This window comes from Thermobia domestica, chromosome 9, assembly GCF_964235325.1.
Source record: "Thermobia domestica chromosome 9, izTheDome1.hap1.1, whole genome shotgun sequence".
Classification (NCBI taxonomy): domain Eukaryota; kingdom Metazoa; phylum Arthropoda; class Insecta; order Zygentoma; family Lepismatidae; genus Thermobia; species Thermobia domestica.
Genome location: NC_137462.1, coordinates 210,381,303 through 210,405,174, shown reverse-complemented (window position 1 = coordinate 210,405,174; position 23,872 = coordinate 210,381,303). Strand labels below are relative to the sequence as shown.

General features: G+C 35.4%; 1 protein-coding gene across 1 annotated transcript in view; it reads left to right on the top strand.

The window, feature by feature from the left end:
- Alk (Anaplastic lymphoma kinase) overlaps positions 1 to 23,872 on the top strand; it is a 1,262,077-nt gene that overhangs the window by 926,937 nt on the left and 311,268 nt on the right. The window contains exon 11 of the mRNA XM_081725826.1: positions 19,070 to 19,108. Coding sequence (XP_081581952.1) covers positions 19,070 to 19,108 — 39 coding nt within the window. The remainder of the gene's footprint in view (positions 1 to 19,069; positions 19,109 to 23,872) is intronic.

The following is a 23,872-nucleotide window of genomic DNA, read 5'->3' as shown; positions in this document are numbered from 1 at the left end:
TCATTTTTCCAATTCACAAGAAAGGCGACATCGAGGCATTTCTCTTCTTTCAACATCCTATAAAATCCTTTCAAATATTCTATTAGCAAGACTGACCCCATACGCAGATGAAATTATTGGAGATTATCAGTGCGGATTTAGACAAAATCGATCCACTATCGACCAAATATTTACCATTCGCCAAATACTCGAAACAATGTGGGAATACAATATCCCGGTACATCAACTATTTATTGATTTTAGAAAGGCGTACGACTCGGTTAGGAAACATTATACAACGTTCTTACAGAACTTGAAATACCGAGAAAGCTAATTAGATTAAGATATGTTTAAATGAATCCCAAAGTCCGGGTAGGAAAATTTTTGTCCACGAGCTTTCACGTGAAAAATGGCCTGAAACAAGGAGATGCGTTGTCACCATTATTATTTAACTTCGTTCTGGAATACACTATAAGGAAAATCAAAGATACCAACCAGGACCTACAGTTGAACGGTATCCACCAGGTTATGGTATATGCTGATGATGTAAATTTAATAGGGGATGATAGGAGAACAATAGAAAGAAATGCAGAGATCTTATTAAACGCTTGCAGGGACATGGGTTTAGAAGTAAATGCAGAGAAAATTAAATACATGGAAGTGCGTCGGGACCGTAATACAGCAAATTGTGGAGGCGTTAAAATACGAGGGCTATCCAGAAAGTAGATTACGTTTTGGAATAAAAAATCAACAAAGTATAGGAAACAAATTTTATTATATACAGATGAAAGCCACACACAAATACTACTTTTCGACATAGTCACCATTCAAATTAAGGCATTTATCGTAGCGATGTACGAGCTTGGAAATTCCTTCGTCGAAAAATTCGGCCGCCTGCCTTATTTGGAATCCATCTTGCACAAAACTTGTGGTAACCAAGCTTTTCGCTGATGATTTCGTGCAACAAACTTCGCGAAATTTGTGGAAAACTCAAAGAAAGTTCCGTTATTGTGAACTTTCGATTTTCACGGACTTTAACATCGACTTTTTCGACAAGTTCGGCAGTCACTTTGCTGGGTCTCCCACTTCGATCTTCGTCGTGAACATTGGTTCGGCCATTTTTAAATCTTATGACCCACTGTCGCACTCCACCTTCAGTGATAATGTTGTCCCCATACACTTCACACAGCTGCCGATAGATTTCTATCGGTTTACAGTTTTTTGCTGTCAGAAACCTTATTACTGCACGCACCTCGCAGCTCGCGGGATTTTCAATTAACGCAGACATTTCAAACCGTCACAGTATCTTAACGGAGCACAGCACGAACTCTCACTAGCACGGCTAGATGCCGACTGAGCTGCGCAACGCTCTGACCCCAAGATGGCCGCGCTAGCCCCGCCCCTAGCGGACACAGACGAAAACGTAATCTACTTTCTGGATACCCCTCGTATTAAATAATACTTTTGATAAAGTGGATAGTTTCAAATATCTAGGATCAATATTAACAGAGGAAAATCATATTCACGGAGAAATTAAATGTCGACTAAAAGCAGGGAATTCCTGTTACTATTCGGTTCAAAATCTCTTGTCATCGCGAATTCTGTCGAGGAATTTGAAGCTTAATATATACAAAACGATAATCATGCCTGTTGTTCTGTATGGTTGCGAAACACTTTGAGGGAAAAATATGTAATTTATTTCGGGCTGCAATGTCGAAGTTATGCGTGAATATGTACATAATGAACTCTGTTTAATTGTGATTTTCATATTGCAGTAGTCGAGATGTTTCATAATCTACCTCAAAATGTTTTCATCACATTATAATACATTTTATCTAAAAACAGCGGGAAAATATGAACTTTTAAAAAAAAGTAGTGAAAATCGGTGCACTTATGTTAAAATTATGTATAAATATACCCACTATATATATATATATATATATATATATATATATATATATATATATATATATATATATATATATATATATATATATATATATACCAGGAGCAGTCAGAAAATTCCCGAAATTGTATTGTAGCTCTTAATTACCAAAATATAAGCACACAGTTGCTTAATCATCTTCAAATAGGCACCTTCGGAATACACACACGTGCTCCATAGCTCCTGCTATTATTGGAAATTTGTCAAAGGTCCTCTTTTGGTATCTTCCGAAGTTCTGTTGCAGTCGCGTTGGTTTTGATCCCATTTTAACCAACCTTTGCGACTCAAACTCAGCTTTGATAATTGCCAAACATCCAATAGTGCTACACTGTTTCTAAGGCTATCAAAATCTCTGAAGCACATTTCCTCCCAATTTTCTCATAAACTTGATGTTTTGGACGTTGCTCGAACTGCAACATTGCACCAAGTGATCACCATACACTCCTCCGTTCAGCTACATCCCTCATACGCTACCTGTTGTGATCTGTTCACACATGTCAAATTCATAATTAGACAACTTTAGGATTGCAAGACTCCGTGATTGCGCCATAAGTACCAAAACTACAAGAGCATTCCGGGAACTTATATATATAAGCGGATGGAATTGAGATCTCCTCATTTTGTTTAAGTTGGTTTAAACTGTTCTTCCATGAAATATGATTTGAAGATCCCTCCTAAACCTCTTTCATGTGAAATATTTCAACTAGGAAGACGATAAGTAGATTTCAAAACAATAACGAATAATAAATCAAGCAAGAAACAAATAAATAAGCTTTCGGCAAATGTCTGGCAGGTATAGTATTTGCATGAAAGTTGTAACTACTGTATCATGATTCCTTTATGTTATAATAAAGTAGGATTCAGATTTGGATGGTTAAGCTTTGGGAAAAGAAAGAATTTGATTTTTGGTGTAATAGAAACTTCATTAATGTTTAACAAACACACTCAAAGAGAGAGAGAGAGAGGGAGAGATTAGATCAAAAATTGTATATCTCAGTCTTCTATCCCTATTCTGATCCGAATGAAATTTCCTGAGACAAGAACTATGGAAGAGAGTCGTAAGTTACTTTAACAAGACTTCTGAAGAAGTGATCACTGATAAGAGAGAAAGAGAGAAATAGAACTCGATAAGGAACTACCGGCCGACTTTAATCCTTTTCTTCTTCTTCCAGTCGGCCGTCTATTATAGATATATTCTTTTGGAAAAATCCTCGAAAGAAGTTTTCCACCAAATTACGTTGAGTGGTTGACGAAGGATAAAAGAGGAAAGAGAAAAGTCTTATTCCGGTTGATGGATTTTCAAATGACATTGGAAGAAACCTTCACATCTTAACAAGAAGGAAAAAAGAAGAAAAACAGTATAAAAGACACGAGAGGAAGAGGTTTAATGTTTTGGAACTTTCCTTTTGCATATTGAGATAATAAAAGGAGTCAGCGATAACTGTAGAATGAAGACAAAGAGAAAAGTGAAGAAAATACTAAAATTATTTCTTTCTAAAGGTAGTATATAATATCTTTTTCATTTCTTTTAAAGATAAGAAAAGGAAACATTTATTCAAGACCTTTAAAACTGATTTTTTTTCCTTTTCTTTATTTAGAAGTTTTTCTTGTTAACAAATGTTTCGAAATGCCGGAGTTCAAGTCAGTTCTTGTCTAACAACTAGGGGTGACGCGTTAATTTTCTCTAGTATTTATTCTACATTTATATATTTTTTTTTAACTCCCTTTTTTTCATTTTTCTATGAGTTCTTTTATGAAACATTTCATTCTGCTTTTTTAAATTACTTCATTCGTTTCTTTTATTGATATGTTATGAATTATGTTTTTCGGTCATAGACTAATTATAAGATATTATTTCCTTGACTCTATTTTAATAGTCATTTTATTTTAGTTCGTTGTTGCACTATACTACACGGTAACCGAATTAGCATTTGGTGTCAATCAATAAGCTCGCGATGCGCCAAAATTACAATGATAAACTTTCTTTCAGTAGCCGAATATTTCAATATGTTGGTAAGATTCTAACATCTCTATGAACATACAGCGTATCAAGTGAATTGATTTCTTTACATCACTGCTTTGGTAACATTATAAGCAGTTCGGTGGACGTGAGAGCATCGATAATGTCAAACGTCAGTTCCTCGTCGTACAGAACATTTATCCTCAATCATACATTGTCATTTACTACATTTTCCGTTAAGCCTTTAAATCTTCTATTTTAGTTGACACTGCATATAGGGTATAAGGGAATATTTTTGACAGAAACAGTCTCTCCGAATTACTGAAGTTCGCACCAAGAAGGTAACATTTTAAGTTATTCCAAGTCCTCTAACAAAAACTCTTATTTTATTGTATATAAACACATAAACAAGATTGTATATACATTGGGATCCCACTGGACCCACGGGTTATGAATCTTTCAGGTCGCCAACGAATCTATTTACCAACAAGTGTTCTGAACATTTTCCCCTCAGCTTATGAACAATATTTCCGCGCACGAACGCATAAAACGCGTCTACCCACAATTCCATGCGTCTATTATTTGCGCTTTTGTACTTTTGCCGTAAATATTATCTGTCATAATTCTGTGTTGAAAAGCTACGTTTTGTTGTCTTTTGTACTCCTTGTGTTTCTTGACCCTCTTACTGTTTTCTCTAGTGGTACTTATTTGTCGTATATGGGGTGTGAATTTTAAGTAAGTACTATTGTGAATTAAAAATAAAACAAGTACACTTTCCGTAACAATTTTATTACATGAAAGCCTGTACCATAATCTATCCTCATAGAAATCTACCGCCTGATTTCACAACTTCTGCAACACTGCTGTTTTGATCTCATCATCGTCATCGTTCTGTAGACTTAGGCGTTGAGTCACAATTTCATAGAAAACACTTGTTGAAACTTGAGGAAACTTATCAGATAACAACGAAATCGTAAAGCATCTGTTCTCTTTTAGTTTTTCTCAACTTTCTGCACGAAGTCTTCAGTGACGACAGAAGATTTGTGCGGCCATAAACCTCTATCGAATTTCCCTACCATTATTCCTCATAATATTTTCTTCATACACTTCACTAATCTAGCGAAGGGTTTCAGCCGCTTTCATACCTTTAGCGATAAGAAAACGAATCACAGGGAGTATTTCACAATCGATGGGATTTCAAGTCGGCCGAGACATTTCAACTACTCATAAACAAACATAAGCTACCGAATGTTTCCGTAATGACGTCTGTGTTTGCAAACATATGTACACACCGCGTATGCGCGGGATGCCCACCGCAGCACTGCAGCGCACAGTGTGACATTTTGATAATCTAGGACAGCGTTTCCCAACCGGTGTGCCGCGGCACACTGGTGTGCCATGAATGGGCCGCTGGTGTGCCGCGAGAAATCGAAACAAAATTATTAATTTTATAGTAATCAAATTGCAAAACGTAGAGAAAAATGTATATTTGTATTTCACATTACTATGAACCTCTACTATGAATCTACAATTTTAAGTTTCATATACTGAGAAAAATCCGTTCTCCAGACAGCGGTATATTGTACAAATATACGGAAACCTCTTGCTTACTACAGGAATCAGGACGAGGCATACCTATCCTTATGCTATATATGCACTGCCTAGATGCATCCTAGATGCTATATATGCCTTAGATCTTACATCATGCCGTTGCAAACTATTTCGTAACTTGAAAATTTAAAATATCATTCAATCCTTTTAAAAAAAAATACCTACATTTGTGTTTTAAAAATAAGAGATATTTGTTTGTTTGTTCGTTATTTAGTGACCTTCCTTCTTAGTAAAAAGGTTGGATACAGTTTTTAAAAAGAAAGCGTATTTTTAAAAACCTGAGTCCAATTTTTCATTGCATTTGTTTTCTATTTTTAAATTTGAATGAAAAATAAGCATAATTATTTACCACGAGGGAAAACCAGTGATCGAGCTTTTTTCTCTGTGAGGAGATCAACAATAACAGAAAAAATACCACTGTGTTTTATATTTACAAATAATAATATCTATAAGTGTGCCGCGAGAATCCAAGTAACACCCGTAGTGTGCCGCAAGTTGAAAAAGGTTGGGAAACTCTGATCTAGGAGGACAAAATCCATTTTTTTAAAGTAGTTAATATGAATGCAACTGCTAGTTATTCCAATAATAGAATAACGACAATTTATCAAAACAAAATTTGTTTCCAATTCTGTTATCTAATCTCCCGTAGAGAAGCCCGAACTTGTGAGAACACCTCCTCAGTGGTTTAGCAGTGGGTGTTCTCAAATCTGTGATGCGACTTCGCATGCCCAGTGTGGATCACACGAGTTGTGTAACAACAAATAGAAAGTGGACATGTAGTGGTGGCTGTGTTACGTCTGTTCTGAATTGTAGTTTTTCGTTTTAAAACATTCTGTTCATTCGGAAAAAAGGTACGGAAAACTGTAAGTATTAACCCTTAACTAGTGTAGTGGTTATCTGCTATGCAACTGGTATGGTAGGATCAAAATGACCCAAACATTTTTTTAAAGCTAAACATACTAAATATAAAAGACGAACAATGTGAAAACATTTTTTAATGTTTATTCATACCTTTCGCGCCATTTGTGTATATTTATTCAATAGCAAATAATAATACAAATTTTAGGAAAATATACTAAAGCTAGGTTTATATTTTCACAATAGCAAATTTTAGCGTCATATTTGTTTTGTTATTCGAAATGTATTATTTATAATAAAAGTAATATTTTTCTATAATTATGTTCTAAACATGTCTTCAGTACAGATACTTAGAAAAAAACTAATCCACTGTTTAGTTCTTGTCTGTACGTCACACCTCATTCTACATGAAAATTTACACACTCTAACTGTGCAGTTTCCACAAATTGGTCGTTTGCGCTTCTTATATGATTGAATTGTTCACTATCAGTATCGTGTTCACTCTCTTCCCCATTATTTTCACCCTTAGAAACATCACTTTCAAACCCCTCACTGATATCCAAATAAGTTTCATTCAACACTGCCCTTCATATGTCCTTGTCACTTAACACTAAATTTTGACGTGAACTGCATGCCATATTCACAAAGTGTAATGTACAGAATCAAATACAACACTGGGCACACACCTTAGTCAAAATAGAATGGTTAATGAAAAGACGGAGTACAAAAATTTAACAAACGGTAGAATACATCGGAACAAAATTTGTAAAACTAACCGTATGGTATGGGTCTCGAAGACCCGAGCGCACTATAACTGCCCAACTGGATGATTCATGCTTTCAGCGACAACTGTTTCTCAGAGAACAATGCAAAGAACTCAGCTACTGCTTGGTTCAACCATCTAGCGTGAACAATAAAAAAAGATATATATATATATATATATATATATATATATATATATATATATATATATATATATATATATATATATATATATATATACATCCAAAGTCTTACTCGTTACAGCGATCTGAACCGTACCACACTAGTTAAGGGTTAAACACACAATTATATTAAACGTTAAAAAAAAAGCTTTGAGTTTTAGTATATTATTCAGCATTATTCCAGTGTTAAATTCTGTATAAGTTAGATCTACTGCCGAGAATTCAGACTTTTGTAAAGTGAAAAGTGTTATTGCACAAATATGCACACTTAAAAGGATTTTGGCTTTAATTATAATGTAGCTACCAATTCCCTATTGCACTTTATTTGAGATATGGGTACAGAATTCAAGTTCGACGAGATTTGATGCCTTACTGATGCATGTTAAGCGATTAGTTGGCTGCTCCCCATTATCTGATGATGATTTATCATCTATTAAGGCGACAATTGGCACTTTTAGTCACAAGCTTGGAGTGAAGTAGAAGACAGCATCAAGACATCGCGAACGTTTTCTGCAAAACAATTCCTCCTGGCTTGAAAGAAACCTTCAATTTCCTGACCTCGTGACATCGCAGCCTAGTACGTCGCAAGGTCATGCTGGAAGGCCACACAAGTCCTTCAGTGCTGCAGTCGAATGTCAAAGAAACGTAAAGTGAAGAGTCTGGTTGAAGAAACAAGTCATGTGAAACTGCCCTTGACCATTGAACTGAAACTTAGACAAGAATGAAAGAGGCATTCTGCTTCAATTGTGAGTGAATTTGCAAGGGTTCTCCCCAGAGAGGGACTAGGTTGAAGAAGTTTCGTCAGTTGGTCCTTCGAAGCTTAAAGTCTCCTGAACTCTTTCCAGAACAAGCTGTTGCTTTAACAGTGGACGCAAATCTCTTATCTCACCAATACAATATTATTCGCGATCAGCCAAAATGTTGAAGACTAGGCTGTACCCATCATAGCATAAAGTAAAATCTGCCAAAGAGAAATGTTATCCGCCAGGAATACTTGTTACAGATGTGTCTTCAGAAGTTCCCTTACAATCGCTGTTAGAACACACTATTAATAGATTAGTAGATGTACACAAAGAAGTTTTAGTGCATACAAATTTACCTATGAATAGTGCATTGGAACTTGTAGTGAAGTGGGGTTGTGATGGTTCTGAACAAACCACATACAGACAAAAGGTTTCCGAGGAGCATTACACTGATGCAAGCCTTTTTTTTTTTTTTTCGATTTTCATGGTGCCCATCTAATTGCTTGCAGAAGATAGCAAGGCTCTGCCGACCTTTTGTTTTCGCGAAGGAGACAACTGAAGTAGTAACTGCAGAAGTAAAGAAAATACAGAATCAAGTTAGTAAACTGAAACCTACGAAGGTACATGTAAGTAACAGTGATATTTTTGTGAAACCTGCACTAATTTTCTGCATGAGTGAAGTTTGCAATTCATTTTCATCATGTGCTTCTCCTCAGACTTGCTATTTATGTGGGGCGAAGCCAAGTGAAATTAATGATTTGTTTTCAATATCAAACACGGCTGTAAAACTAAGGATTTCCTTCCATTTGATCTGTTTCCTCTTTATTCTTGGATACCTTTATTTGAATGCATCCTTCGCATTTCTTACAGACTTGATATATAAAGTTGAAAGGCAGGAAGTCCCAAGAAAAAACAAATTGTTGCTCAGAAAAAGAAACAATACAAGACGATTTTAGAAGAGAATTTGGTTTACTTGTTGAGTTTCCAAGACAGCAAACAGGAAACACCAATGACGGCAACTCAGCCCGTAAATGTTTCAGAAATGAGGAATTACCTGCAAAAATAACTGTTTTTGATATTGATATTCTCAAACATTTTCATGTTATCTTGGAGGTATTAAGATCTCGATTCCAGATCATGACATCACGCCGTTCCCCCTGCCTATCTTTGCCCATTGTATTTTTTTAGACTGGGGGAACGCCGTACATATTTTTTTCGAGGTGGGGCGACGGCATCCTCTTGCGTTCCTCTTCACTTTTACCCCCGATAAATTCTTGATGTCATAATTTTGTCCTCCTAGATTGCCAAAATGTAACACTGTGCAGAGGCCGGATTTGAAAACGGTACTTATTTAAAACTCGCCTCGTGAAACTATGCTATTTTCATTCTATAGTCTTTCTCACAGAAAATGTATCTAAAAATGTTTAAGAAAGAAAGAAACAAAGAAAATAAAGTAAAGAAAAGAAAAGAAAAACTAAACTCATTGCTCCTGAAGTTAGGACGGATTCAGTTCTTAACTCCAGGTCCACTGAATGTATACTGCATATACTTTAAATATAATTTTTTTTTCGATCTAATTTTGATTCGGAACCGAAGCCATACATTCAGGCTCGTATTTACGTAAGTGGTATTCTGTGCTCGAGCACAGGGAGGCAGAATTTAGTGGGCTGCAAAATTTTGGATTTTTTTAACGTTCAGAATAAAGTAATATTTAAAACTAGCAACCCGCAGAGTTTCGCGCAAGCGCGAGAAAATACCTTAATGTGTTTAATTCGTTCTAATTACAGTAGTTACTAATTAGCTAACTTATCTGATTAACTTTGTAGATATATGTGCAAGTAATCTCACAAATATCAAGTATAACTAACTGGTCAGATAAGGAAATTCTGTCTCTCTGTGTAATTCTTTGCATCTCCTCCCTTAATGTTGGTAAATAATTTTTGCTTTTTTGGCAATATAATTGTATTTTTCCATATTTAAACGATTGAAATCTAGTTTTAATTTCGTAATATATATATATATATATATATATATATATATATTGTGTGGCACGTTAAATTCATGTCCGACATCAGAAAATTTTATCTATTGTGTATCGTTATATTGTAGTTTATCTACTCCGCATTTAGACCACAAAAACACAATGTTGCAAACTAAGTAGCACGTAATAAAACATCAATTGGGCGAGAACATTAATCATGTGACGATTAAAAGGAACTGTATGGTGCATTTTCTCACGTCAATTAGGAATTCGTGTTCATAAATTGAATGTCACCATTAACTTACACTCGGTGTCAAGTATTTGATTTAAAACACCGTTCAAATGACAATGAAGTTTCAGATAGGAGATGGTGATACTGAATTCTGCAAATAAACCACAAGCAGCTTTAATTATTGCATGTGCATTATTAAGCATATTAATCAAACGATTGAAGTAAAAATTGTCATGTACAATCTCACCCTAGAGGGAAATATATTTCAAACCTTATTTTCCTTAAACTTTTACGAAGAATTAGATTATTCCGGTTTTTGGCGAAATTTGGTTCTTTTTTCCGCATATAGACCACTTTATTTCGGTTTATAATAAATAGTTTCATATTAAACTCTCAATTAGGATGGAAAGCCTATTTTAATAGCCAATAATACCACATTAAACATTTACAGATACCCACAACAGTTAATATCCGAAATTTCAAAAATTCAGATTTTTTCACTCTCTTCTCTGATGACCGTACATCATTCTTGACTAACATATTGACTTTTTGGTCCCCAAAATGCAAACTTTTTTATTTGAAGGTTGATAATGTAGTTAATGAAGATTAAATTAATTGTTTCAGCTCTTTAATGCCTATCAAACATTAATATTCTAAAAATAAATAGACCATAGTCGGCTTTATAGTCGGCAAATAGACCACTTTGGGACATGTTTTTCTCAGTTGATAATACAATTTTGGACGAAGCACTAGTCAGCTTTTACTTTTTTTTGTTTACATACATACATACATACACACACACACACACACACACACATATATATATATATATATATATATATATAATAGTTTCTTTGACAGTCTATGACTTTAGTACTCTTAGATGACCGACTGATTCTGCATTGCAGAATTTTAAAAAATATTTGGGCAGCGAGGTATCTCATCTATTAATAGTATCTTTAAGAAGACTTCCTACTTTGTATTCCATAAATATACTGAGTAAAAGTAAGTATCATCTCCACAAACATTAATTAGCTTACTCACAATAAACATTACCCCGATTTTAGTGAAATCTGGTAGATAGAATGTACAACTAAAATGACCGAACATGGGTCTTTTCATTTCTGCGGGAAACGATTTAAGGGAATTGTTTCTAACTGGTACAGAAATCCACAGAAAGACATCAACAAATGAAATGAAAATTCATACACAATAAAATGAGGGAACACGTGTTTTTCCTTTCCTGGGAGAAAACAGTTTAAGAGGGCAGAAGTCCCCTCCAAACATGTTGTCGGGCGAAAGTGATATTTTTCGTCACCCCTTAACCTAAAGAGCATAATCGTAGAATCCTAAACTGACAGATTCCATTTTCATTTCCACTTTTTTAAAACAAAATAAGATTGATCAAAATTGGTGCAGCTGAGTCGAAGTTATGTGTGAATACAACTACAAAAATAAAAGAATTGAATTGAAAACCTATTTTTTGGAAGTCGCAAATAATTTATATTGCATTTGAAGTTTTTAATAATAACACTACCACACACAAAAAATAAAAGTTCTGCGTACCAAACCCCAGGGTATGGATTTCATGTATTTTGTTGCATCCAAATTTCGAAAGCCCAGGACGACTGACTGTGTCAATTTTTTGTTATGGGCGAAAAGCTTGAGCGATTTTGGGTAGGGAGGACACAGGTTGTTCGCCCATAAAACAAAATTGACATGGTCAATCGTCCTAAGTTTCCGAAATTTGGATTCTGTATTAAAAAATACAACAAATCCATACCCTAGGGCCCGGTACACAGAATTTTTTTGTGGTTTATTATTATTATTATTATTATTATTATTATTATTATTATTATTATTATTATTATTATTATTATTATTATTATTATTGTTATTATTATTATTATTATTGAAGAACATTAATATAAAACAAATGTAATACGAATTTTTTGCGACTTCCAGAAAATGAGTTTTTCAATTAGATTCGTTTATGTATATGTTGTATTTGCGCGTAACTTCGACTCAGTTGCACTGATTTTGCTCATTCTTCTTTTGTTTGAAAGAAAAAATGAACTGAAAATGAAATCTTTCAGTTTAATGTCTCACATCTAACGTCTCTTTAGGATAAGTGATGCGAATTATTATGGCAAGTAAATGATGATGGAAGAATTGGTGAAATGAGCATGTGAAGGGCACAGAACTACCCCAAGAAAATGTACGGATACAATGCTGTCCATCTGAATCTTAATTGGGTGGGGATCGAACCAGGAACTCCGTGCATCAGAGGTAATCACCCTACCACTGTGTCACCATCCCTCCTTTTTTGTTTCAAACAGTATACTCTTCCAATCATTGCATATAAATTTCATGAAGGTATGAGTATCGTCTTCATAGTTATACCACGAAACATCTCAACGTGTGCAGCGAAGTCGATTAATATTTTTAGAAATTTTTTTATTGAAAATACATTAAAAGTTCTGAAAGGCAAAGAGTTAGTTGCTTTATAAATTATCTCAGTTTGGAATGAAAATATAATCATTTTATCCTTTTAACAATCAGATAATACTGTAGGAAATAAAAACTAAAGAAAAAAGGAAAACGTTTTGTATTAGTGTTTGCTAAAGAAAATAGCTTTATGAAAGCAAAGTGAAAACAATGAATGAAATACTTTTCTCTCTCGCTCTTTTCTTTAACCAAGTAGGTAGACTTGTAATTATTATTGTCTTTGAGAAAGTGAAAAGAGTCCTTTCTTTGATAAGGGAACTTGAGAATCATAATGAGAAAAAGGAGGTAAGGAGGTTTCATCTGCCAATACTCTCAAACTTTTCTTTCTTCTCTTGAATGCTTCTTTTTAAAGGTCATGGAGTCTAAATAGGGAAATGTAGAAAAAAAAAAAATAAAAAGCATTTAGTGCTGTTTGATTTTTTCTAAACCACGAATGGAATGTCCTGCAGGTATTTCTGTAAAATGCTAGTGGAAAAGAATGACGGATGGATTATCAATTCTTTCAAATACATTATTTGGGTGTGATATTTTTCTAGCCTTTCCACGTCCCTTTTGGGTGCAAAGCGCTCTAATCAGAGGAGAGAGATAACAGGATGCGTTAGTCATTTGTTCTCAGAAAATTGTTATAACTTTTTCTTTTTCGTTGCTGACTGTTGAACAAGTCTGTAAAATACTTCCCATTTTTAAAAGATATAATTTTTGGGATTTTTAAAAAATCTACTTATGCAAAGGGCGTTCAATAACCTTTACATAGGTGCTATTGTTATTAGTTCCAATGTGATGAAGAAATTTTAGGTGAACATATTTTGATCCTTTGGCTACAAGACCATGTCACTCAATGTAGCCTCTGGGGGCCGCGGTGGCTCAGTGGTAGAGCGTTCACCTCTGGTGCTTGGGGTCCCGTTTTCGATTCCCGCCAAGTGAACTTTGTGGTGGACAAACACACTGTGTGTGGGTTTTCTCGGGGTTCTCCCGTTTCCTCCCACTTTCTTCATTCCACCAATTCATTCATTACTCATCCTCACCGTCTCCTTTAGCTTAACCGGCATAACCGTGGGACGTAAAACTCAAAGATTTTTCAATGTAGCCTCTCTCTGCTCTGACACATCTCCTCGAATGTTCTTTCATTGCCTTGAATATACTTACGTAAAATTCAGGTGGCTGATTTTCACACCGAAAATAAGGGCCTTGTCACTATCGAGTACTTTTTCTCGTAAGTAGGCGTTCAGACGGCCAAACAGGTAGAAACCAGAAGGAGATATACCCAGAATACAGGGAGACTGAAGAACGACTTCCCATCTCATTTCCATGATTTTCTGTTGTGCCACTGTGGCTGTGTGAGACTTGGCACTGTCACGACGGAGTTTTATTACCCTAACTTGCAGCTCTGATCTCTTGGTCTGGAGAACACGTCGTACCTTACCCAGTGATAAACAGTAACGATCCTTGTTAATTGTGGAGCCATGTTCCAAGAAACTGTTAATTGTGGAGCCATGTTCCATGAACCGCACTGATCACAGAAAAAGGAGGCCGTAATATTCTGGTCTGATCTGGTTTTATTAATCCGCTGCAACCAACGATGAATATCAATGTGTCATCCCTTTAAACAGGAAGCAACTTCGTATATGAATTAATATGGCTAATTCATTACCGGTTTTGAACAGGAATTCCAATGCCGACCGTTATCGTGTTCTGATGTCTATTCCAGTATCCATTGTAGTTTACTTGTGAACAATAGGAATCAAAGTATGTTTATCAAAAATTTCACCATCATATTGTAACTAATAACAATTTTATAATTATCTGTGGAAAACTTATTGAACACCCTTTGAATTTTAGCTTCAGTAATTCTTACTTTCTTTGAAATAAGATAATATCCAGAAAACTTCTAGAATCAAGGTAAATGAATCGCCTCTTGTGGTTCTTTCCGATAAGGTAGGGTTTCTCAACCTGAGGTTCGCGAATATAAGCGTAAGAGATAAATATAATTGAATCTTCGAAAAATATTTTAAAATATTATTTTGAATATTGTTCTGATAGGCACATTTTTATTTTTATACCTACTATTAAGAACAACAAAAAATGGGTCTAGTAAATATTTTCAACACGTTCAGAGTTGTTTAAAAATCAATTTAAATGAAAAACGGTGCAATATGAAACTAATGAGAAACTGTGTATTGAAATACCAAGAAAATACAAATACAACAAAACCTGCATATTGAAATACAGTTAAAATTGAAAGATAATGAGATACCTGAGCATGGTGTGATTTCACTAGTGTGGCAATGAATCCGGTTCAATCTTCGTGACACATTATTAAGCCATTTAAAATACTTAGTAAGTTTTTCGACAACTGTTATAATTAGAAATTAGAAATCATTTTATTTTCTTATCATATATCGCAAAATTAAGTGAGTTATGAAGTTTTAAAATTTTCAAACGACCTCTATTTTGAAACAATATGATGGGTCGGATTCGATATTTGTAATATAAGCGAACTGATCAAATTTGGTTTTAATCCATTCGTTTTTAGGGAAGTCACAAGAAATGGATTCAACTATTATAGAAATACATGGATATCGTGGGATCTCCGCAATAGATAAATTAAAAACCCCACACAAGCTTATTACAAAGCAGTAATTATAAGGGGGTCGCTGACAAGAGGATGTGATAAAATGGGAATCGTGATAGGAATTAATTTGAGAACCACTGATGTAGGATATGGTATTTGAATTTTTCCTTATGTTATGGATTCACGTCTCATATTGCTTCGGTACTGAAAAGGGAGGTTAAATTTCCAACAAAGAAGATTTTTTTTAAGAAGTTGAGTTTTATACCAAAATAATTAAACAATACCAAGCTGATGGTTGTATGACATTTAATTCATGTTGTAAATTATTGTGTTCTACAATTAATAATATACATGACTTTTGGCAGCCGATTTTATCTTCAAAACAAACAATAACAAACAAGAAACGAACGATTATTTTCACTTTTGAATTGAAATTTGAAAGTGGATGAAGTTACCCCTCTCTATATTTTTATTTTGTAAACATCTCTTCACATTTTTCGAAACAAACTACTTTTTCTTCCAAATAATCAATAACAAACTAGAAACAAACAATTGGCTTGGTTGTTGAATCGAAAGTTGAAAGCCGAGAGGGGGCAGAATGAAGTTCTTCTCCCAATTTTATTTTCTAAATATCTCTTTATATTTTTTGAAATAAAGAATTTTTCTTCAAAATAATCAATAACAAACTATTCGTTTAGGTTTTGAATCGAAATTTGAAAATGCAGAGGCTAACTTTACAGGCGTCGTGATCAGTACTTGGTAGGGATAGTTGGATAAAATTCAAATTCGACTAGTAATTCGGGCTGTGAGATTCAGGTTTTTTGGACAGATCATCCGGTTTTGAGAAAGCAAAATTGGTGCCTTCGTTTTAAAGTAAGCCGGACCTGATTTGTCGTCTTTTTTGGCTTAAAATTAATTTCTGTTAAAAATTAAAGATGAATGAATTCTATGAAGAGTGTTATTTGCTCTATTAAATAGTGTTATCTGAGTAGCTAAAGAAAGTCTCATCAGACGAAAAAAGGATAGACTAGATTTTAGGGTTGGAATTGAATGTTGTAAAAATATAAGAAAGTTTTTGTAATAAAGACATTTTTAAAAATAAAATTTTCAATTTTCAATCCCTGGTATCACTGTTCCTGTTTCTTCAAAATTTGCCCTTAGACACTAACGTACTTAGGATGTGCATTCGGCCGTCTATCTGGCTTACGTTATTACTGCTGTAAAGGCTACCAAAATTTGAATTTTTGTAATACTGTATTCTCCTTAGTTTGCAACATAGACTAACAAATTTCATATTGTAAGCTTTTGCTTAACATGTAGATTTGAATTATGTACTAACACGACGAAGTATCATTTGAAAAAGATATAACTTTACGTTGGGTTAAGAACACCGTTAACCTGAAGGTATCACAGAGTATGTCAGACAATATCTCCCTGACGATATTTATATGGTACAAAATTTCAGTATTTTTTCATCAATTATTGTAAAAGATACAAGGGCATACCAAGATAAATGATCCACCCAAGTAACGTATACAATGTACAATGTTATATGTAAAAATTAATGTTTGTGGGTTTGTGGATTTGTCCTGTAAATAAATCCGCACCATAGACTTGGTATACTTCTAAGAAATTTTATCACAGACACTATGGTATATAAGAGACCTTAAGCCATATATAACTTTTGGTTCATATCTTAAAGGGGAAGAGAGCTTTTAAAGCGGAAGAAGTGGTTTATACCTAGTGTTTTATGTAAAAAAATAATAAAAAAAAGATTGAATATCTCACGAATTCCTCATGCTAGGAAGAAGAAACTCGGTATGTAAACCCACTTCTTAAAATAAGCTGAAAACCATATATGACTTACAGTCTAGAAAATTGTATTATGGTGGTAAGACACCCTTGGGTGTGAGAAGAGGATGACACGTGAAAATAATTGAAAACAACCTATATTAATGTCGAATCTATAGACTTAGGGGTTGCTGAGATGAATAGTGACATATCCGATGGCACATAAGTCCAAGTTCAGCCCCAATCGGCAAGGGGTGGAGAGTGAGAAGAGGTGAAAAATAAAATATCTAATATGACTGAGATAAGTGTCGAATATATAGTTTTCGGATTTCGTGAGGTGAGTAGTGACAGTCCTGATGATATTTAAGCTCAAGTTTAGTCAAGAACGTGTATGTGAGCTGCCCGGCGTTGCTCGTCGTTGTTTAATTTACTCAATTCGTTGCTTTTGATAGGGGTAACGAAAAAGTCATTATTTTGTGTATACAGTTCCTTATTTTCTGACAGAGGAACTGTTTCTATGCTAATTCGATGGACAGCCCTCATTTCAAACATTAACTTCATTCACTTATGTTGCGGGTGCAGGTAAATCGCAACGTTGCATTTTCATTTAACACCGGGCGCATAGTGTACAGCCCAAACGGCTCATCCGATTTAAAAAATTTCTTCACTTTAGATTGAAATCATCATATTTAGAGACGGTTTCACCTCTTGCATTTTGTTCTAACTCTGATAATAATAGAGTTACCTCATGTCAGGGGACTTTTGAGACACCCTGTATATCACTGTACACAGAAGCAAACAAACAAAAATTTTAGTGGGAGTGAATGTGGTTCCAGGGAGGATTCAGTCTCTGGTTACCATCTAGCTATGGGCCTGTTCAAAGTTCCTATGTTACAATTCATTACAGAGGTGTGGAATTGTGGAAGAAATGTGGTCTTTTCAAATGACTTTACACAACTTCAGTGTTATTCTCTCAGGTCTTGTTTTCATATTGTACTAAAACACAATAACACAGTGAGCAAGGCTTTGTGATAATATGTAAAATAATAATAAAAATGAAATGAAATCTTTGAGTTTTACGTCCCACGGTTATGCCGGTTAGGCTAAAGGAGACGGTGATGATGAGTAATGGATGAAATGGTGGAATGAAGAAAGTGGGAGGAAATGGGAGAACCCCGAGAAAACCCACGCACACGGTGTTTGTAATAATAATAATAATAATAATAATAATAATAATAATAATAATAATAATATAATAATCACGTATTAGTTTCAACACAATAACTGTTTTCATCAGACTCCTACCCCTTCTCTGATGAAGACACAGTTCTCCTTGCTCTCTGAGGAGTTGAAATCTGATGAAGACAAAGATATCGTGTTGAAACTATTACGTTTTTTTTTTAACATAGTATAACATAGCCTTGGTCAGTGTGTTATTTTGTTTTAACTTCAGTGTTCTGTGTGGAAAGAATGGTGGACAGCCTAGGATAATTAAATTCGGTAGATCATAATGTCATTCTTTGATTTTCAAATGTTTATAACAAAAGAAAAAGTTCTGTGTAGACAGATGATCATCTTAATTAAAAGATACGTACTATTATTATTAATTCTTTGCGAGAATAGAGGTCAATAATTCAACTAGAAGATGATCGACCCTAAACTTTAATTAAACCTTCTGCTTTAAGAGACTTTAAACAAATTTTTAATTTTATTTCATTTAAACGAGAACAATAAATATTTAAGAAAATCATAAAATGACATATTACATCTTTTTAATTAAATTATTGAAGTCTGTTTAGGTAAAAACAATATATTCTATTTTATAGGAAATCTTTCAAATTATGTAATAAATGAGAACATAGAATAAACAAATTTTTCTCTACTGCTTTATTTTTATTGTTTATTCCGAAATGCTTATTAATATTATTTCTTTTCTCCTTTCTAGCTCCGCTTGTTCCTGTTCCGTCATTCGAAAATATCACAGGTAATGACATCTTTCTCATATTTTGATTTTAATTTAATTTCAATTAATATCATACAAGTGAACATCAGTGTTGTTAGTACTTAGTTTTTCTTTCTCTTTTCTGTTTTTTTCTTCTTTTTTTAATATAATTTGAAGTATTACTTTCAACTGTGAGTGACAACTTCAGGAAATCTTTCATTAAATACCTATAACAAGTCACTTAATTATTTTGATATTAGCCTACCAATTGGCTATTATTATTATTATTATTATTATTATTATTATTATTATTATTATTATTATTATTATTATTATTATTATTATTATTATTATTATTATTATTATCTTTGCCTGTTGAAAAATTAATGTGCAATTGTCTTCATGACTAACCTTTAACCTTTTAAAAGTTTATGCTGTCCTCTCTGAATTTCGTTCTACTGGATCTGAGCGTGAGTGCTGTCAATATACTCCTGAATATTTTTCTCCACAATTTCAGTATGGAATGTAGTAGTAATAAAGTAATGAAAACAATAAAAAAGTAAGTCTACCTCTTTTTGTGCTTTCTGCACCTGGTGTAAGCATACGAGAGCTTATAGGTTCATTCAAGGTCTGTATATCTGTGTGTATGTATGAATTTGTATATGTTGTACTTTATTTCTTGGAATCTACTGTCCTGATCTAAACCAAATTTGGTGGGCAACAGTGTTGGGCAAATTTCAATGGAATTAACAATTAACAATTAATCTATAAATTTAATTGTTAATTGCAATTAACAATTGAAATAAGTAATGGTTAATTGTTAATTGCAGTTGGCCATTGAAAAAGGAGAATCAATTGCAATTGATCAATTGATTAAAAGTAATTGCAGTGGAAAGTAATTGCAATTGAATTCTGTAATTCAATTGCAATTGAAATTAATTGGCAATTGATTGAATTGCAATTGATTTCCACAGCAATTACTTTCAATTGATTGATCAATTGCAATTGATTTTCACTGATTAATTTTCAACACTGTAGTTCAGAGAGGGCGTAGGGCAATGAAAACTTTAGCCACGACCAATTGACTCACCACCCGTCGTGACCCACGACCCGCCGTAACCCACTCTGACCCACCACCCACCATAAACCACTCTTACCCACTGTGACCCACAGACCCAATAAAACCCATTGTCATCAACTCTGACCCATGATTCCCTCCCCTCTTCTCTACTGATTAAAGAGTTTAAACTTGTAATAAAACAAACCTATAAAATTATCACTCATCGGAGTTTGAATTTCTACGAGTTTCAATTGCTCAAGCACCGCACTAATACAATAACGGCGGATCTGACCTTTCTAATATAAATAAATTAGAGTTTGTTCGTTTGTCTGTCTGTCTATCTTCGTGCGGCCTGTGGACGAGACGAGTGGACCAAAACTTTTCAAAATTTGGTCACGGGTAGCTTGGTCTAGGCCCCAGACCAAGACGAAGAGTTTTTTTTTTTTAATTCCTTACTAGGGGGTCTCCAGGGGACGTTTACCGGTACCGACCTGGGGACCAGAGAAGTCGACCGAGAGTTACCAAATTTTGGTCAAAGATACCTTGGTCCAGGTCCCACACCAAAGCAAAGAGTTTTCAACAAAATTCGAACCAGGGGGGTCTCAGGGGGGCGTTTACCGGGACATGTAAAAGTAGAACGATATCAGTGTCGATTTCATAGTTTTCGCGGTCGCTGAGATCCATGGTGAAACTCCGATCGCATTAATTTCCAAATTCACTGTGTTCGGCTGCGGGCCGTGGGTCAACGGGGGGGGGATACCAAAACGTAAAAGTAATCCAAAATGACCGATATTAGTGTCAAATCCATAGTTTTCGCGGTTGCTGATATCAATGGCGACACTACCATTAGCGATGACTTTCAAATTCATCCACCGTTGTATGCGGGCCTTGGGTCACCAGAGGGGGGAATTCCGAGACATGTAAAAATAATCGAAAATGACCGATATTAATGTCAAATCCATAGTTTTCGGGATAGCTGAGCTCAATGGTGAAACTCAAGACCGCGTTTACTTTCATATTTAGCCCCATCAGCTAAGAAAGAAGGGCATTATAAAGGGGATCACGAGACATGTAAAAATAATCCACAAAGAGCGATGTTAAATCCGTAGTTTTCGCGGTGGCTGAGATCAATGGTGATACTTTCATTAGCGATGATTTTCAAATTTAGCCACCATTGTATGCGGGCCGGGAGTCACCGGGGGTGGGGAATTGCGAGACATGTAAAAATAATGGAAAGTGACTGATATTAGTGTCAAATCCATAGTTTTCGCTGTCGCTGAGATGAATGGTGATACTTCCACAGGCGTTGACTTCCAAATACAGCCCCCATCGGCTGTGGGCCAGAGGCATTGTTTTTTTTTTTTAAATTGGAACCAGAGGATTATAGGGACTTTTACCGGCATATGTAAAAAGTAGTAGAAAATGGCAGATGTTAGTGTCACATTCATAGTTTTCGCGGTATTGGTTGGGGGTTGGTGGGGGCCAGAGGAGATTTTTTCACAATACGAACCAAGGAGGTCTGAGGAGTGGTTCACCGGGACATGTAAAAGTAGTAGAATTTGTGTCCAATCCATATTTATTGCGGTTGCTCAGACGTATAGTGACACCCCCGATAGTGTATACGTTCAAATTCAGCCCCCATCGGCCTTCCCAATAAAAACACATGTACGTTGTTGGATATATATTCACACAAAATATATCCAATTTTAGAAATGTTTCCTAATTGTTCTCCCGTTGTTCAGTTCGTTTACATTGATATTTTATCTGATCCATGCGAAGAACGGGCACAACAGCTAGTACGAAATGGTAAAGTGTTTGTTATGGAACAAATTACAATGAATTCAATTATATAGATAATAATTATAATTAATAATTATTTCCTTGTTAAATTATAGATACTTTTCAGTGGAAAACTGAATAAAATTTAAAAGTCCCAAATCAACGTAAAGGAAACATGTATAAAATTTTCCATATAATTAAGCTTACAAACTTAAATGGAAATTTAGCTTAATTACATGGAAATTTTTTGTGTCGTTTTGTGCGCCTATTTCCTCGTTTTGTGCGTCACCGGAAATGGGTCAATGTTATCCTACAAATATGGCAGAACAAGTTAATGCTGTTCCGTCAGGAACGATTTCGAGGTCGTTTATTTCACATCATCTTGTGCGTGTTTTCTACCGTCCTATTTCCACGTTTTGTGAATCAATGGTAGTGGGTCAAAATGCTCATTCAATATGGGAAGAAAAATGATCCACTCTCCCACCAGTATCGAATTTCAAGGTCGCTTTTTCGCATTGTTTAGTGCATGTTTTTACCATTTCTGCGCATATTTTCACGTTTTGTAGGCCAACGAAAGTGGGTCAAAGACGACCTACAAATATGGCAGAAAAAGACATATCCATTCCACTTTCAAGGTCCATTTTGACCCTCTCCCACTGATGCACAAAGCGACACAAATCATGCATAAAAATGTGAAGAAAACGACCTCGACATTCGATGGTGACGGAACAGCATTAAATTATTCCGCTATATATGTAGGCCATTTTGACCCATTTTCGTTGTCGCACTAAAGCGGAAATAGGAGCACAAAACAGTACAAAGCAGGCACTATACGATGCGGAAGAAACGACCTCCAAATTCGATAGTGGCAGAACAATGGCTCTATTTCCTCGCACATTGATGGACCATTTTGACGAATTTCTGGTGATGCTCAAAACGTGGAAGTAGGCGAACAGAACGGTACAAAATACACACTAAACGATGCGAAAGAACCAACCCCGAAATTCGATAGTGGCGGAACAGTGAGCCATTTAACTCCCACTTTAAAGCCCCGTTTAACTCACCTCGGGTGATGCACAAGACGAGAAATAGGCGCAGAAAACTTTTTTTTTTAAAGGGCACTAAACGATGCGAAAGTAACGACCTAAAAATTCGATAGTGTCGGAACAATGGGTCATTTTGGTCACACTTTGGAGGCCCATTTTGACACACTTCTGGTGACGCGCAAAACGTGGAAATAAGGGCACGAAACGGCACGAAACATTCACTAGTCGATGCGAAAGGAAGGACCACGAAATTTGGTAGTGGCGGAGCAGTGAGTCATTTTCGTCCCACATTCGAGGCCCATTTTGACCGTCTTCCAGTGACGCACAAAACGTCGAAATACGCGCACAAAAGGGTACGCGATGTGAAATTAACGACTTCGAAATTCGATAGTAGCGGAACAGTGGGTCATTTTCGTCCCATCTTGGAAGCCCATTTTGATCCACTTCTGGTGACGCACAAAACGTAGAAATGGGGGCACGAAACAGCACGAAAATTCAGTAGTCGATGCAAAAGGAAGAACCTCGAAATTCGGTAGTGGCGGAGAAGTGGGTCATTTTCGTCCCACCTTCGAGGCCCATTTTGACCGTCTTCCAGTGACGCACAAAACGTCGAAATAGGCGCACAAAAGGGTACGCGGTGTGAAATTAACGACCTCGAAATTCGATAGTAGCGGAACTCTTGGTCATTTTCGTCCCATCTTGGAAGCTCATTTTGACCCACTTCCGGTGACGCACAAAACGTGGAAATAAGGGCACGAAACGGCACGAAACATTCACTAGTCGATGCGAAAGTAAGAACCTCAAAATTCGGTAGTGGCGGAGCAGTGGGTCAATTTCGTCCCACCTTTGAGGCCCATTTTGACCGTCTTCCTGTGACGCACAAAACGTCGAAATAGACGCACAAAAGGGTACGCGATGTGA